Source organism: Neospora caninum, chromosome VIII, assembly GCF_000208865.1.
Source record: "Neospora caninum Liverpool complete genome, chromosome VIII".
Taxonomy (NCBI): Eukaryota; Apicomplexa; class Conoidasida; order Eucoccidiorida; family Sarcocystidae; genus Neospora; species Neospora caninum.
This window is the reverse complement of record NC_018395.1, coordinates 4,274,500-4,286,495: the sequence shown is the minus strand read 5'-3', so window position 1 is coordinate 4,286,495 and position 11,996 is coordinate 4,274,500. Positions and strand designations below refer to the sequence as shown.

At 58.9% G+C, this 11,996-nt stretch overlaps 2 protein-coding genes across 2 annotated transcripts; one reads left to right on the top strand and one right to left on the bottom strand.

Annotated features, from left to right (window-relative positions):
• Positions 1-319: 319 nt before the first annotated feature.
• Positions 320-10,514, top strand: NCLIV_035450 (hypothetical protein; the record flags this gene model as incomplete). Its single annotated transcript, XM_003883747.1, has 11 exons — positions 320-1,796; positions 2,298-2,562; positions 3,600-4,305; positions 4,770-5,661; positions 6,176-6,684; positions 7,027-7,662; positions 7,796-8,332; positions 8,497-8,673; positions 8,838-9,772; positions 10,174-10,282; positions 10,434-10,514. 11 exons carry the CDS (start codon positions 320-322, stop codon positions 10,512-10,514), a joined length of 6,324 nt encoding a protein of 2,107 aa, XP_003883796.1.
• An 814-nt stretch (positions 10,515-11,328) lies between these two features.
• Positions 11,329-11,931, bottom strand: NCLIV_035440 (hypothetical protein; the record flags this gene model as incomplete). The annotated part of the gene is made up of 1 exon (XM_003883746.1): positions 11,329-11,931. The coding sequence occupies one exon, from the start codon at positions 11,929-11,931 to the stop codon at positions 11,329-11,331; it is 603 nt and encodes a 200-aa protein (XP_003883795.1).
• Between the last annotated feature and the right edge of the window lie 65 nt (positions 11,932-11,996).

Here is an 11,996-nt window from a genome sequence, read left to right as displayed (position 1 = left end):
AGAGAGCGAAACGGCCAAGCCCATCTCAGAGCGGAGCGCATCCACCGGCGCGCTTCCTCTCCGAGCGGGTTCGGGAACGGGAGCCTTGGAGGACGGGGTCTGGCGGAGCGCGCGCGGTGTCTCGACACCCGGACGCTCCAGATTCGGACTCACTCGCAGACAAGCACCTTTAACACCCGACTGTGTCTCTCTCTCTTTCCCTTCGTGTTTGCGGTCTCTTTCGTCCTTTGCTCCCGCGTCTTCGTCTCTTCGTTCCTCCGACAACAGCGGAGCCGCCGAGGCGGAGGCCGAGGCCTTGCATCGCCTGGCGGGTTTGGAGATGTGGGGCGAGATGCTTTCCCTGGGAGCAGCCTCTTCGCTTCTTCCTCCTCCGAGCCGGCCGGCTGGAGCGGCCTCGTCGGCCGCGCCTCACGCCAACCCGCCTCCGCCTCTTTCTGCCTTCCTCGACTCGCGGGGCGAACCAGCGTCTCCCCTTCCGCTGTACGTGGCGCAGTTGCCATCGGGGGAAGCTCTGCTGCAGCAGCAGCGGGCGTCGCTGTCGTCCTCGCAGCTCACCGGTCACCAGCCGTCGTTGCGGAGCGCGCGGAAGAGCTGGCTGCAAACCCGCAAGGAAACTGAGCAGTTTCGAAACTCGCTCGTGTTCTTGGCTCTTCCCCTCGACACCCTTCTCTTCTACCTCGTCGTGTCGCCCTCAGACGGCGTCCTCTTCCTCCAGGACGGCGGGCCCTACCTCCTGTTGCAGCATCTGGAGCTCGAGCGCGAGCGTCTCCTGGAGGCGGGGAAACGAGGGGCTACGTCCACGCCCGCGCTCGACCTCTACGACTTGCGCTATGCGCATCACTGCATACGGCAAAAAGTGTGCCAGGCTGCTCTGCGCCTTCGGAGCCAGCTGGAGGCGCAGCTCCTGGAGCGCGAGTCTTCGCGCGCTCTCGAGGCGGCGATGGGAAACGTGGGAACTGCGGGGGACCGGGCTCAGCCACGGGAAGCCGAGAACGAAACCCTGGAAACAGTAGAAGGCGGGGTTCGGGGGTACTACCGCCTCGCTTGTCGCCTCGTGGATCAATTCTTTGCGGCGCTGTACGCGCGCCTGCCTCGGCGCGGAGCGGGCGGTGTGAAGGCGCCGCTCGCCACTGAGATCCGCCAAGACGAGCGCGAGCCTAGTGCGGATTTGATGGTGCGGCGAGAAGAGAAGGAGGCTCTTCTGGCGCCGGCTAGGGCGAGAGACTCGGACGGAGAGAAGGCGGAGGCCGAGCTCACCGACAAGCTTAGGAGAACCACGCTCGAACTGAAGAAGATCTGGGAGGTGTACAGACAGCGGCTGTTCTCTCAGGAAGAAGTACCGCCCTTCGAACGCCTCGAGATTCTCTGGAACGCAAATGTGGCGCCTCTGCTCGAGATCCGAGAGGCCCAAGGCCTCCACGCTGCACAGCCCCACGGCGACCGAACCGAGAAAGCGCCTGAGACCGTGTCGCTCCTGCTGAGACTCCCCAGCTTGGTCTTCCACACGGCGCTGGCGGAAAACGAAGACCACGAGGGCCGGGCGACGGTGCTCAAGTGGGTTACTTTGAAGGCGATGCTGCGAATCTACGAACTCCTCAGTCCCGACGCCTACACGCTCGCGGGGGGCACAGACCTCGAGGCGCTTCGCCGGGCTTTGAAGAAGAAAATGGAGAAACTGGTCGAGGCCGAGCGACGTGCGCAGGCCATGCGGGGCCTCCGCAGCTCCGACAACACTGTAGATACAGCTGAGGAAGACGAGGCTATTGCTGAAGCAACTTCGCCGTCTGCAGGCCTAGGTGAGAAGTAGTGGAGCTTTTAAACGTGTTAGAGTTGACAGGCCGGCTGTGACATCTGAGACAAAGACGTTAACTGTGTGGCAGTTCCGTCAGACCACGCTGGAAGCAGCGGGCGCCCACCTGGTGCGGTGACGCACACTTCAGCGATGAAAAAGGAACTCTGTAAACTTCATTGTGTTGTTCTATCACAGACCGTTGAAACCACAAAGCTATGGGGTACGGCTTGTAGGGGTGTCTTAAGAACGAGTTCCCGGGTCCACGTTCGACTGCGTTACCAGAGCTGTTTACGCGTTCACATCCTCCAAATCTTTGGAGTCTGTATAGACACGAAAAACACACTCGGCGCAGATTCCCTCAGAAGTTGTTTCGGTTGCCGAGTACCCGCCTCGCATTTGTGGGCGTCTTCAAAAGTTGGTCATCGCCCTGCACGGGCTGTCCCTTCCCGCCGTCCACACCGGCCAGTCCTTCGGGTTTCTTTCCCTGGCTGTGTCTATTTTCCAGTTGCCTCTGCGTCTCTCCGTCGAAAGCGCCTGGAAATCTTCGAGACGCTCGAGGAGCAGGAAACGAGGGAACGGGAGAAACTTGAGAAGCTGCAAAGAGACCAACTGCCTCCTGGAACGCCTCCCACCTACGGCGGACTGTCTCCGGAGACACAGGCTCTGCTCTTTCCCTTTGAGTGGATCGAAGGCCCGTGGCTCGACGCCGTGCTCGCCAAGGGGCAAGAGAAGCGCCTCCTCGGAAGCTGGCTTGGCGGCGCTTCGCGCAGGTAGGAGAGTTCCCCACAAAACCCTGAACCCGAAAAGGAGGCTGTGTGCCTCACGACGCTTGACACGCTGTGGTGGGCGGTGTCAAGCGCATGCAGGCAGACTTGTGGCCTGGGCTTTTCCGAGTTGAGGCCACGTGTTTTGCACGACCTGCGTCTCAAAGTGTATCGAACAGAAGCTCTCCGGCGAGTCTATCCGAGCCATTGTGATGTTCGCTGACAGATGGCTGTTATAGGAGGAGGCGCGCCTGTTTGAACTGTTTCCATCCTGTGTCGCGTGCCGAGTCTGCATTCTCTATACGGCGGCAACCACGGAAGCGCATTGTGGATGTGCGACAGCTCGAGGAAACACGGACACGTCTCACCCAGCGTCGACTCCAGTGCGCTCTTTCGAGCAGCAGAGGCGGGAACTGTCGGTGGTGGAGCTTCTCGCGTTCTCCGAAACTCCCCTGCGCTACCTTTTTACTCTCTCTCTCCCAACAACTTGGGGCTACAGCCGGCAAAGATCGCCTGGTGTATACGCGGCTGGTGTTTCGAGTTGCCCACGCGCTGCCTCTTCTCTGCGATTCTCCTTAGACGCCTCACGCACGCCATTGAGGTGTTTTTTCAAGTCCAGTCGTGTCGCTCCCAATTTCCACCTGAACAAGCCGCCTTTACCCCGCCGCTTCGTGCGTGTGTCTCCCTGCGGGGCTGTCGCTCTGCCTGACGTGAAACCTCAAGCGTTTCATAGTTGTTTTTTGCATCCCGCCCGCTTGGGAACAGCCGCGCTCCCCGGCCGAGTTGCCTTCATGGAGGCCTGCTATTGACCTGGGGCAGCGATGAAAGACAAGCAGTGCTTTTGCGAAGAAACCCGATCCACCTCTTCCCCTTCCCGGGTGTATCTGCACAGCTCACGAAGCACGCGTGCTGATGTGTCTCTTTCATATTTTTTTGTCTTTTTCCTCTGTGTGGCGGGCGCCGCTGTCTGCTGCGCCTCGCGTTTCTTGCGCTTCTTCCCCACGTTCCGCGCGTTGCTGCTGGCTCTCATGGTGTGGGTTCAGGCACTCGGGCCCAGCGGATCTCTTTGAGCACTTGCTGCGATCGCAGGCCGCTCTGTCTCCCTCGGAGGGCCTTCGGTTCGTGTCGGAGTTTCTCGCTCGCTATCCACGCCGGCCGGGACTCTCTGAGGTTCAGGCGACCGCGGCTCTGCGCGCGTCTGAAGCGGAGGCGCGAGATCGGGAGCAGGACGCGCGGAGTCGAGGCAAGGGCGAGACGCCGAGAGACAGGCGAGGCGAGCGCGCGCCGGCCCAGACGAAAAAGGCCCTCTCGCAAGATGAAGAAGACGGCGAGGGCGTTTTCCCTGTCCAGCAGCGTGCGCTCGCAGGAGCGCTTCTCGTAGGCGCCCTCGACAAGGCGGCGGGAGTCATCGAGCCGGTGAGCAGTCGGCTGCACGCGCAGATTGTGAGCACTGGCAGGCAGCTGGTGCATCTGCGCGAGCGCGTGGAACGAGGGAAAGGGAAGAGTTTCTTGGAAGTGCAACGCGAGGAACGGGAGAAACGCGAGGACGAGAGGAGACGCAGGCGCCGAGAACAAGGACGCGACGAAGAGAAGGGCGAGCGGGCCGACGCGTTCCTCCTCAAGGCGGAGGAAAAGCGAGGCGGAGACGGATTCCTCGACAGTCAACAACGGATTCTTCTTGCCCAGCTCAAGAGACAACAAGACGGACAGGCCGCACTCCTCAACCTCGTCGAAAGACAGATGATTGCGGTGAGAGGCGTGGAAACAGAGGGGAAAAAGGAAGACAGTGCTCACACGCGACGTGACAACGCGAGCGGGAGTGTCTGGAAGGTTTGGTGCCCATACCTAACAGATCGTGTCCACGCTGTCCCTGACAAGACGCCTTCGCCTTTTTTTCCTCCCGTTCCCGCGTGTTAACCCCCCGCCGCCTTCGTTTGTCCCTTTTTCGTCGGGCTGCACAGGCGTCTCTGGCTGCCACCTCGTTGGGCGCCGCTACCCGCCTCTCTGATGTCTCGTCCTTCTTTTCGTCCCAAATCTTGTCCCTGCTCGCTGGGTCTCCTGGCGGGCTCCAGGGAAGGGCGAGGGGAAACGGGAAGCACAGCCGAAAACCAGGACTTCTCTCGTTTCCCTAGCCTAACAAAACCACCCGGGCTGCCGCGTGGCAGGGTTCGATCCTTGCGTTCTTCGTTGCGGCTGCTGGGCTCTGTCCGCAGGGGGTTTTTCTCTTCCTGGACGAGGCTGTGCGTTTCCTCCGGCCCTCCGAGACCTCGGCGGCTCTCGACCTCGCAGCTCTCTCCTCGAGCTACAGTCCTGAGGACTCGGAGCGGCAGAAACGGAGCGAGACGCTCAAACAGAATCCCCACGTGCTCCTCGATTCGCGCCGCGTCCTTCAGACTTTTGTCGAGGCGCAACTCTTCATTTACGATGTTTTCCGGTCCCTGCGAGTCGTCCTGCATCAACAGAGACGGGAAGCAGAGACGCTCGAAGCCTTGGGCGGAGGCGCGGGGCCCGGTGCACCAAAGCGAGGTGACGAGACGCACGAGAAGCCTTCGCCTCGCCCCATTCCGTTCCCCTCCCTGGCGTCTCTGCGGGCACAGGGAGAGAAGCCTGTTGAGTCAGATGGAGAAGACAGCGCCGGCGAGGCCCCTGACGCTTTGGGCGCGTATCCATCAGGCTGCGCTCTGGAACGTGCGTGGCCAGCCTCTGTCGCCCTCGATCCGGCAGAGGTGCCGCTGTTTGTGGAGAACCTCATCCGTTTCTACCGGAAAGAAATCTTTGACGACATGCTGCCTGCCTCGATCCAGTTGAGCCTCGCCTCCCACATCCACGACCTCTCCGCGGTCGCGTTCTTGCCGACCCTCGCTCCGCGAATTCATCCCCTGGCGATTCCCATTCAAGCTGTCTCCGCAGCGATCGGCGAGACTGGCGGCCGCCCCTGGCACATGCAGTGGAGAGTGTATATCCACGAGGCGCTGCGCGACCCTGCTTTGTTAGGCAAGTTACGCGAGGGAGTGAAATCCAGAATCCACGAAAAAAGGGAGGGACTGCTTTCCGGATGCGCTCTCGTGACTGGAAAGCTCTTGCAGGCGAAGAGGAGTTCGATTTGTGAGGAAACGTGGTGAAGAAGCCAGAGGCGTTCTAAGAGGCCGAGCATCCACACACACCGCCCTTCGACTCGAGCGCCCTGGGATCTAGACGCCGGCGGAGTGCATTCAGGCGCCTGGGTTTTCATGCCTGTCGCCTCCGTGGCGTCGCGTGACGCATGCGTGACAGCGTCGTGCAGCCTCTGAGAATCGGAACGATACCTGTGCCGCAAATGCCTCAGCGAAACAGCCAATCTACACGAAGCAGTGATCCGTGCCTGTCGCCGACAGACCGACACAGGGGCGTGTGTATCCCTTCCCTCACTTGCTTCCCCTTCTCTGCGGGGGCGTTTTTTTTTCCCGCGAAGTCCCAACAGCCCTGTTGGGTGCCTGAGATAGTCCGCCTCATCCCCAGGGTCTTTTTTCTTCCCGCCTTCTCTATGCATCGTGTCGAGGGCTTTCTGGTCACTGGTGCAGACTTGGATGCAAGCTCGCGTGCTTGTCAACTTGTTTCTGTGTCTCACTTCGCCCTGCAGCGTATGCAGTTTTGACTGCTTTGTTCGACATCTGGAAACGAACTGCTCTCCCGCCACGACTTCCCTTTGCTGCCCAAAGGGACTCGGCAACCCCACAGAAGGATGCTGCGTTTCCCTCGCCGCCCTCTGTCGCGGGGCCCGATAGCGGGGCTCTCCGCGCTGGCCCATCGGAGAGTCTCCAGGTGTCTCCTGAGATGGCCGAAGCTCAGCGAAGATCCGCGGCGGACCTTGAAGCGCGCGAGGCGCTCGCTGAGCAGCAGATGCATCCCGTTGGGTGTTGCCAAGGCCTGCGCAAGTGGCTGTGGATTCGCCGAGTCAGCGAAGAGAACGGATGGCCCTTCTACGTTGGCATGTTTAGGACCGAATTTACCTCGGACCTCGGCGTGCCGGACAGCCAGGCCGATGCCACTGCCTCCTTCACGCCCTGGCTCAAAAACGAAGAAGAGGCGCTCCTCTTGGGCGGTTGCACTAACGCACAGGAACGGCAAGTCGTCAACGAAACTCTCCAGGTAGGCCCCGTGGCACGGGATACTCGCGCAGTGGGCCAGCGCAGCACGAGGAGAGAAGCCAGCTGCAGGAGCGAACGCACACAAATGAAAGTTAAAAAACCGGGTGGGGTGCAGGACATACACAGTTTTGTCCTTTTTCTTATGAAAGCAGGGAAACCACGCTCGGCACAGCACTCATGGTTTTGCAGACCAGCGAATGTGAGGCATGCGTTCTGAGGCATTTACTAACACTTTTCCATGCCGAGAGTCTCCCCTTCGCCCTCGCTGCCGCTCCCTCGCCCCTGCTGCCCATCTGCCAATCTTTCTGTGTCCATATCCATTTCGTGGGGTTGGTTGTATCAGAACCCGGCCTCGGGTGTCAGTGCTGCTCCGGCATCTCTCTTTGCACGTCTCGTGGCCAACGGCCTGCCTCCTGCGCGCGCGGCTTCTCTGCTGGCTCTCCTCGTGCGACGCTCGTCTCCGCTCCCGCACGCGTTTCCAGCTAGCCACGTTCCCCTGAATTACGATCCACGGACGACGTGTCCGTACCGGGAAGCCGCCGAGACCGCCAGCAAACTGCAGAAAGGAGTTGACTACGATGCGTCGGCTGCCTCAGACGAACTCTCGCGTTTTCGCGGCGGCCGCGATGACGACGACGAAGAAGAGGAGCAGCGATACGGAAAGGACGTCGGCCCCACGACAGAAAAGACCTTAACAGCGGCTGAGGCTGCAGCGGCTGTAGCTCGCGCGGGCACGGGCGAGCAGGCGGCGGAAGCCGAGCGCCAGGGCATGTTTCCTGAGCTGTACAGACACTGGACGGGAGGCAAGACTCTGGCGCGAGCGGCGACGTACGCGCTGTGGGGCGGGGCGAAATTCGAGGCCGCGGCTGCGGCTGGGGCTGCAGCCAGTGGTCCGGACGTGCTCAATGAAGAGGAGAGAAAACGCGAAGAAGCGATAAACTTGTGGATGGTGAAGGCAGGCGAGAAACGGATGAAAGACGTAAGTCAGGCAGGCGCCTTAGGTTCTCGGGGGGCACACGCCGATTCCCGGCGCACGCGTGTCCACCTGCTTAGTCCGTGTACCGCAGAAGAACAGAAAGGTCTTCGGTCGCCAAATCTGATGTGTGGTGCAGGCGGCTGAAGCGGCGTTTCGGCTCCGGCTTCGCGAGAGTGTGGCGAAAGGCCCTGTCCACTCAGACGAATGCATCAACTCGCCTGCGTTCCTTTGTCGATTAACCCCGCCTGTGGGCGCCCTCGCACCCTCTGAAGCTGAGCTGTCGGACGCGGGCAGTCGACCAGCTCAGCAGCAGTTCTCCTCACTCTTGCACAAGCAGACAGCAGAGTTTCTAACGGACATGGTGTTGGTCGATCATCAGTTGGAGCATGCGCGGCGCATGAGAGCGGTCCGAGCTCTGGCGGCCACAAAGAACGGCGGGGACTGCCCAGAGGTCTTCGAGCAACTCCTGGGAGATGCAGTGCAACAGCAAACTCTTGACAAGCAGCTCTTGAGGGGAAGCTTCACGAAGGAAGACCTCGACCAACTTTGCCTCGGTACGGAGGCGGAGAAGAAGGCGGCCGAGGCAGGCAAGAGGCGGCTCGACGCGTGTCGCGCAGAGGTTCAGGCGGGCCAGCAGCTCGCCAGACTTCACGGTCGCGAGCGCGAAGACGCGGTAAGCAGCAGCCTCAGGCGGGGCGCACGTTTCCCTTGTGTGTGTTTTTTTCATCTGCATGGACCCTTATGAACTCGAACAGGAAGGGTAAGACCGCGCAAACACCAACAGGCGACGCCGGAAAGGGAATCTGCATGGGTGCCGATGTGGTGTGTTCTTCACAGGCACGAGACCTCTTCCACTATTTCAATCTTCAAGCTTTCCACCACTGCTTACCGCCAGAAACGCGCATTCAGTTCAGCGCGGAACTCGCGGACCGCTCCCAGGGCAGCAGTCTTCACCCGGCTCTAAGCGACTTCCAGCAAAACACCTCAGATTTCAGAGAACCACCGACCATCAGAGTAAGACTGAGCCTTACGCGGCGTGGCATGTCACAAATGGGGGAAGAAAACTCCCGGCCGAGCCAGAAACTCAGCTGCGCCGCCCCCAGCACCAGACTGTCGCCGCACCGCGTCATGCCGGTGTAATGATTGGACTGCGTCGCCATTTTCTTCTGTGTTCTCAGCTTGCAGGGTCCATTCGGTCGCTTCCTGTTCTTGCGCACGCTCTTATTCAGCAGTGTGTTCTACTTGCGGCCTCCTGTTACGACTTTCCTTCCAAGCTTCACCTGTCGCCGCCGGCGTCTGTCGCCCGCTACCTATGGCAATACCTTCCTCCTGGCAAGGCTCAGCAGAAGCATTTTGCGCCGCCACCGCCCTCCGGCTGCTTCTCCAACGCGGGGTCACCGCATCTCCCGCCTTCTCTGAGACCGGGGCAGACTCGTGGCGTGACGCCACTACCTGCATCGTTTTCCGATAAGCCGCCTTCAATAGCGTCGCTCATGAACTTTGCGTCTCAGGTTCCTTCTCTGATGCAACAACAGCAGAGCTTGGGAGCTGCATGCAGAGAGCTTGGCAAGCCAGGAAGTTCCCAGCAAGAACTGAACCTGCAGAGCAAGGTGATGGCGAAGGCTAAAGAGGCTGCTGCTTCCCTTTCGAAAATCGAAAAGGAGTTTGAGGATGCCTGTGCGAGAGGCGACAGCGAGGAGCTTCTCCGCTCGGAGCAGGACATGGCGTCGGGTGCGTCCGTAGAGCTGAGTGATGGAGGGAACATCAGCCATCATTGGGAGGCAGAGAAGGACATTTTTGTGGAGGCAGCAAACGCTGTCAGAGCTGCTGCCACGGGCCCTAACGGGATACCGATGGAGGGGGCTGGGGAGGAGGCCGGTGCCGACGCAGTAATGGATGCAATAAAACAAGAAAAAGTGTACGAACTTCAGCAGATGCTGCTGAAGCTGGCGACTCACGAACGATGGCCCTTCTACGTCGAGGCTCCTGGGACTACAAAAGCAGCGACTCAGAACAGTGCTGTCGGCGCAGCATCGTTTCAAAACGAACTAGGAGGCGGTGTGCAGTCACCACCTGATTGGCAAGAGTTGCTCAATCCGGACGAAATGCTGAAGTAAGGAGCATATATGTGTCACCACAAAGATCCGGATTCTCTTGACGCTGCTTCCAGGCACATGGCAGCAGCTGCAGGGGATTGGTCGGATCTTGACCAAGATATGAGATCACGTTGCTCTGTGCTGCCGAAACGAGTAACAGCAGGCCGCAGCCAGCGAGTAAACGCCAGCTGGTGCAAGACACTTTTGTCAACCGAAAAGCGTCGAGCGATGTGTGCAGTTTCCCCAGTAGCGTGGAACCCTCAGCTTGTCCCTGCCAACAGTTGCAAACAATGGCTGTGATACCTCAGTGGTGGATAATGCCCAAGACTTTAGACACCCGGCTGCACACGGCGCATGTGTTCAGGCCGCTTTCTGTCTTTCGGTGCCGATTCACGTCCAACGTATTTCTTTTTTGCAGAGTACTGAAGTATGCGGTCGTTGATCGTGAAGGTGTGGCAAGTCCTAGCCTGTATTCGGACTTGATCCTGTCGGGCGCGTGCTCGGCGGAGCGAGCGATGCAAATCATGGTAAGCGGAACAGGCGGGAGACCAAGACCATTGCATTAAGGCGTAGCACTTGTGTAGCGGTCTGTTGTATTTTTCAAACGGGCGAACGTTTTTTGATCGGATAAATCGGGAGGCGGCATAATTTGTCTTCGTGTTGTTTGCATGTGTCCAGGAACAAGCACTCACAGTCCAAGCCGATAATAATTCGGTAACTCGAACGGAGTGGAATGGTGGGAGCTCCATAGTGGAATGAATCGGCAGTTTCAGCACAATCGAACGACTTCCAACAGCCTGGTGTTCCTCTCAGTGGTAGCTGTGTCCCCGCTCAAAGCCGCAATCACCTTACAGTCATTCCCGGTTACGCGTTCAGCGCTGTTCAACCGACCCTCTGACAATGGTCGCTGCCGGAGTCTACGGTATTGACGGCACACAGTTGACTACCTGCTCCCTGGAACCAGAACGGCAGAGTGCATTCGTTCGCGGTGAATGCATTGCCGAGACTATGACCCTGGTACGCAAAGCTATGAGTTCGTCTGCCGGATTGGTCTCTTCACGGACCTCCTTTTGCATCCCAAATAAAAGCGGGGCGTGACCGGGGCGATCTTCCGCTCCCTCGTGTCAAATTGGTTTCCTTCATGCTCGCTTATTGGCAGTCATCTGCAAAGCCCTTAACATCAGCTTCCATCAATGTCACGTACGCATACCTACACCAGATCTAGCATCGCTCCACTTCTACGCCACAACCAAACGCAGTTCACCGATCCACATTCCATTGGTAATCGCATCTTTTCGGATCCACCAGTCGCATGTACAGGCTACCCACAGGCCTTGCCAACAGCAACTCCGGCCGCCAATACCGATTGAGTATTCGACGAGCCCTGGGCACATATCATTTCAACGTATTCACTTTATTGATCTCAGGAGTCCGTGTGACATCTTGTAGTCTCCTGTCTAGCAGGGATGACTACGGGCACTTCAGTAGAGCACAACACACTTGTGAATCAATCACACCCACTACGCAATCTGACGGAGTGAAACCACTGTCATTCTCACGCCACATCGGGAACTTAGAGCTTCTTTGCAGGAGGAGGCAGGGGTTTGCCAGTGATAGGAAGCTGAACACACTTCTCCTCATAGGCAGTTTCATAGCAGGTATATGGCACCTGAATGGTCTCCTTGCGGAAGCAGGTACCTGCTCTCTCAACCGATTTCTCTTCGCATTTCAACGCAGGCTCTTGTTTCGCGCATGGAGCTTCGACTGCTTCTTGGATGACAGTTGAGCAGGTTCCCATCTCGTACACTGGCACGTGAATGCATTTCTCCTCGACGCTCTGCTCAGGGCAAGGTACTTCGATTTCGGAACGCTTCTCCTCAAGGCAGGGCTGAGCAATCATCTGCTCGACGTCCTTGCACACCTCCTGGAACTCCTGGCGCATGCATGGCTTCTCGATTGTCCTGAAGAGGGTTGCAGCGCAGACATTCTTCGCCGGTTTCTTCACATCATAGCACCGCTCTTCGAACTCGTGCTTCTGGCAAGCGAAAGTCTCGTTCTTTTTCTCGAACTTGTATCCCTGCTTCTTGATCTTGCGCGGAACGTCCTGGCACACCTCTTGCTGAGATTGAGCCTGGCAAGGAACGTCCACTTCTTTGGTGATCTTGCGGGAGCACATCTTGGGAACGAGGACGATTCCATGGTGCACTGAGTATCAGGCACTGCTTGGGGCATACATCAGAG